The 3,320-nt window shown below is 36.4% G+C and overlaps 2 protein-coding genes across 2 annotated transcripts in view; one reads left to right on the forward strand and one right to left on the reverse strand.

Annotated features, from left to right (window-relative positions):
• LOC107684880 (transcription cofactor vestigial-like protein 4) overlaps positions 1-2,969 on the reverse strand; it is a 4,048-nt gene extending 1,079 nt beyond the window's left edge. The window contains exons 1-4 of the mRNA XM_016481252.1: positions 2,188-2,969; positions 1,178-1,331; positions 855-1,059; positions 617-728 (exon numbers count right to left, since the gene is read on the reverse strand). Of these exons, the coding sequence (XP_016336738.1) occupies positions 617-728; positions 855-1,059; positions 1,178-1,331; positions 2,188-2,266 (550 nt within the window). The 5' untranslated portion in view covers positions 2,267-2,969. The remainder of the gene's footprint in view (positions 1-616; positions 729-854; positions 1,060-1,177; positions 1,332-2,187) is intronic.
• LOC107684878 (synapsin-2-like) overlaps positions 2,970-3,320 on the forward strand; it is a 10,565-nt gene continuing 10,214 nt past the window's right edge. Inside the window, exon 1 of the mRNA XM_016481251.1 lies at positions 2,970-3,024. The gene's annotated coding sequence lies outside the window, so the exon portion shown is untranslated. The remainder of the gene's footprint in view (positions 3,025-3,320) is intronic.

Genomic DNA, 3,320 nt, shown 5'->3' on the forward strand with positions numbered 1-3,320 from the left:
GTGAGAGAGAGAGAGAGGGGGTCACATCACAGTGGAGTCAGCTGTCTTAACCGTGGCTTGTGTACTGCACACATACCAGCTTCATCACTGTGTCTGTCACGCGACTCTGTTCCCCTTTCGGGCTTGAACTGATGGTAAAACTAATGACATTATTTACTGTCTTTACATTTATTTTGAAAGATGAAGCTGGCGATTATGGTAAGGGGCGTTACATTTCCGACGAGTGCTTGCGGTGTTCGGCCAATCACAATGCACTGGGTCAGCTGGCCAATCAGAGCAGACTGCGCTTGTCGGAAGGCGGGACTTTGTAGAAAACTAAGCGTTTGAGAGAGGCGGGGCATAGAGAACCTACAATAATGTACAGTATTTGAAAAATAATGTGTTTTTTGAACATTAAAGCATGTCAACATATTCTGTTACACCAAATACACAAAATAATGATCTTTAAAAAAGCATCATATGACCCCTTTAAATAAATCTGCCATAGCAATTAAAAAATCCTATCAATCTCTTTAGCCAACCCTTCTGATAACCAGTTATGTGCCAGTCACTTATTCAGACTCAAAACACAACCGAGTACACACTTCTGATACTTGAAAGGTGCTAGATGAAATACCTTTGGTCTTGTTGGTGGATCCAGATGTGCAGCTATTAGGGGACATGTGGCAACTGGAAAGACTGCAAGGGCGGTTGCTGGCAGGGGCACAGGTGATTACCGATGGACGATTCTGATATTAAAGGAATGTTACTTTTTTTGTTTTGTTTTGTTTGGAAATATGACAATTCTACACATTTAGCAACACATCCTGTAACAGTGAAGCCACTGATGTAGAATCAATGCTTTAAAGTCTGACCTGCTGGCGTTTTGTGCTGGATCCAGGAATACGAAGCACGCTCCTAGTAGGATCTAAGCTGTGTTTGGTCATCTCAAGGGGTTGATCCACCGCAAAAATGGGGAAAGGTGCAAATACATGATGGTTATGAAGACCACTCAGAGATGTGTGACCATAACTATAATTGCATAACTCCTGGTTTTCAGTGTCTCCATTCGAATTTCTCCTAAAAACACACAAGAAACAAACATGCATGCTGTGCAAAAAACTGTTAACTGATCGAACAATTCAAAAACATGGGAAGCTTTGCTGCACTGCAAATAACAGAGCTGTAGCAGACATACAGATGGGATCCCAATAAGCATCTCATTTTGTTCATCTGTTCTTCATCCGAGTCTTTTTGATGATTCAGAGAGTGTTCATGGTGTTTTCTCTTGGTTGGGCTCATGGGAGCACACCCTGAGTTAAGCACAGGGACCCTAGATGCTCCAGAATCATCTGCCAAGAAATCAGTCAGATCAAGGCACAGCCATTGCTAATAATGCTTAACAAAGACAAAGTTCATCATCACGCTCGAATATGACGTCAGCCTAGAATATCAGTGAAAGCTTTAATTGGTAATATGCAAACATTTCATTACAAATCTCATACTTCAACAGCAAGTCGCATAGTTCATACAGTGCTATTACATATCAGTGCTCCACATCTATTCATTTATTCTTATATTGATTAAAATGCAATTCATACATACAATGATTATGATATGCACCCTTTTTTATGCAAACATGTATTTTTTTATAAAATACATTTTGATATTTTGGGGGGCATAAAGTCCTGATTTAATCATGAAGAACAAAGCTTCATTAAAAGGTTAACCTTAAAATATCAGATAATTTGACTTTATGACGTATCTAGATTAGCTCAGGCTGAATATTTTACATAAATTTATGAATTATTCATATATTTGTAAAAAGAAAAAAACATTTAATGCTGAAAAATATATTATAAAACATGTATTAAAATGACGACTGATATATGTACACTTACATGTATTTAATGTGTAAGAAAATTTGACCTTTTACTAGTTAATACATTTAAAAGTTTTTTTCAAAACCATATGAAACCAATATGAACGTAAAATTACATTTCTAAGAAACTGGCATATAGATGAAATTTATTAAGTATTTTATGAATAGAAGCATTTTCATTACTGTCCACCATGGTACTAAATGATTAGTATAAGAATTAATGTTTAAGTGATTAATATAAGTATTAATGGATGACATTCACATGATATTACTTCAGAAACTCAATATTAAATATGTATTGTGTTTATCTGAATGCAGTTACTTACCCTCATGTGCATTACACTGCAGCCTGCTGATGTTCGCGTTCATTTTGTTGTTGGTGAAATTATTAATCAAGATATCCATTTTAACACTAACATTTACATTTAAAGCAGAAATATAATCGGTTACTCCAGCTCGGCTGTTAGTAACGGTATGAAATATGGTATTTCAGAAGGGTAAACATAAGCAAACTTACAATAATAGCTGATAGTAAGATGTGGAAATAAAAAATGTAAAAGTTTGCGTTGTTTTTAGCATACTGAGCTATTTTAGCTGTTAGCTCGGGCTGCAAGTTAGATGCTAACCTGTCCGTCTACGGTTTACGTTAACGTTAGTGACTTAAATCCAAAATGCCTACTCATACTCGTCAAGCACGACCTGTTGTTTGTATAAATGGCAAATAAAGCAGTCAAACAGGTGAGGACTAGATGTTGTGTTACAATGGTAAAAAGTGAGTATAATGCTAACGCTGCTCGACAGAAGCTCGTGTGTTTCCGCATGCAAAAAAAAAAAACTGTAGATTTAATTTTTCCACAAACATTCAATATTTACTTATAATATTTCTCACAGATCGTGGTTCATTTGTCTATATTTGGAGTTATATCTTACATTTTCTGTCACAAAATGTGACGCCAATTTCAATAAAAATATTTCAAATAGTTACGTAGTCATCAAAAACGACTGCCATTGGCCCATTCTGAAAAGCGCTGAAAACAGTGGCACGTACCACGTGACAACGCCTTCTTTACCACGCCCCCTGGATCTTGTGTTCTGCACATAGACTGTATATAAACCACAGGCTCTGCAGCTGCAGTGAGGGCCTACTGGGCTCCTTCTGAAAGGTAACAGTCCTATGCCAAAATCTCGCGACATTTACTTGAGGGGCGTTGATGAGATGATATTATGTTACTTGCTAGCAATCTTGCTGTTATTATTATACCTCCTATTGTTTTTTCATTATAGACTACACTTCTGATGAAAATGTGTTTATCCAGTTTCAGTTCGAACTGGTGCTTACTGGCAAATTTTCTGTGTATAACTAAAGGTAAAAGCTAAAAGGTAGCCTACTACTAATAAAAAATAATTAATGCTCCAAAAGGCAACAAGTCATAAATTCTAAATTTATAGAGTAACTCCA

Source organism: Sinocyclocheilus anshuiensis, unplaced genomic scaffold (assembly GCF_001515605.1).
Source record: "Sinocyclocheilus anshuiensis isolate Anshui unplaced genomic scaffold, SAMN03320099.WGS_v1.1 scaffold429, whole genome shotgun sequence".
NCBI classification, from domain to species: Eukaryota; Metazoa; Chordata; class Actinopteri; order Cypriniformes; family Cyprinidae; genus Sinocyclocheilus; species Sinocyclocheilus anshuiensis.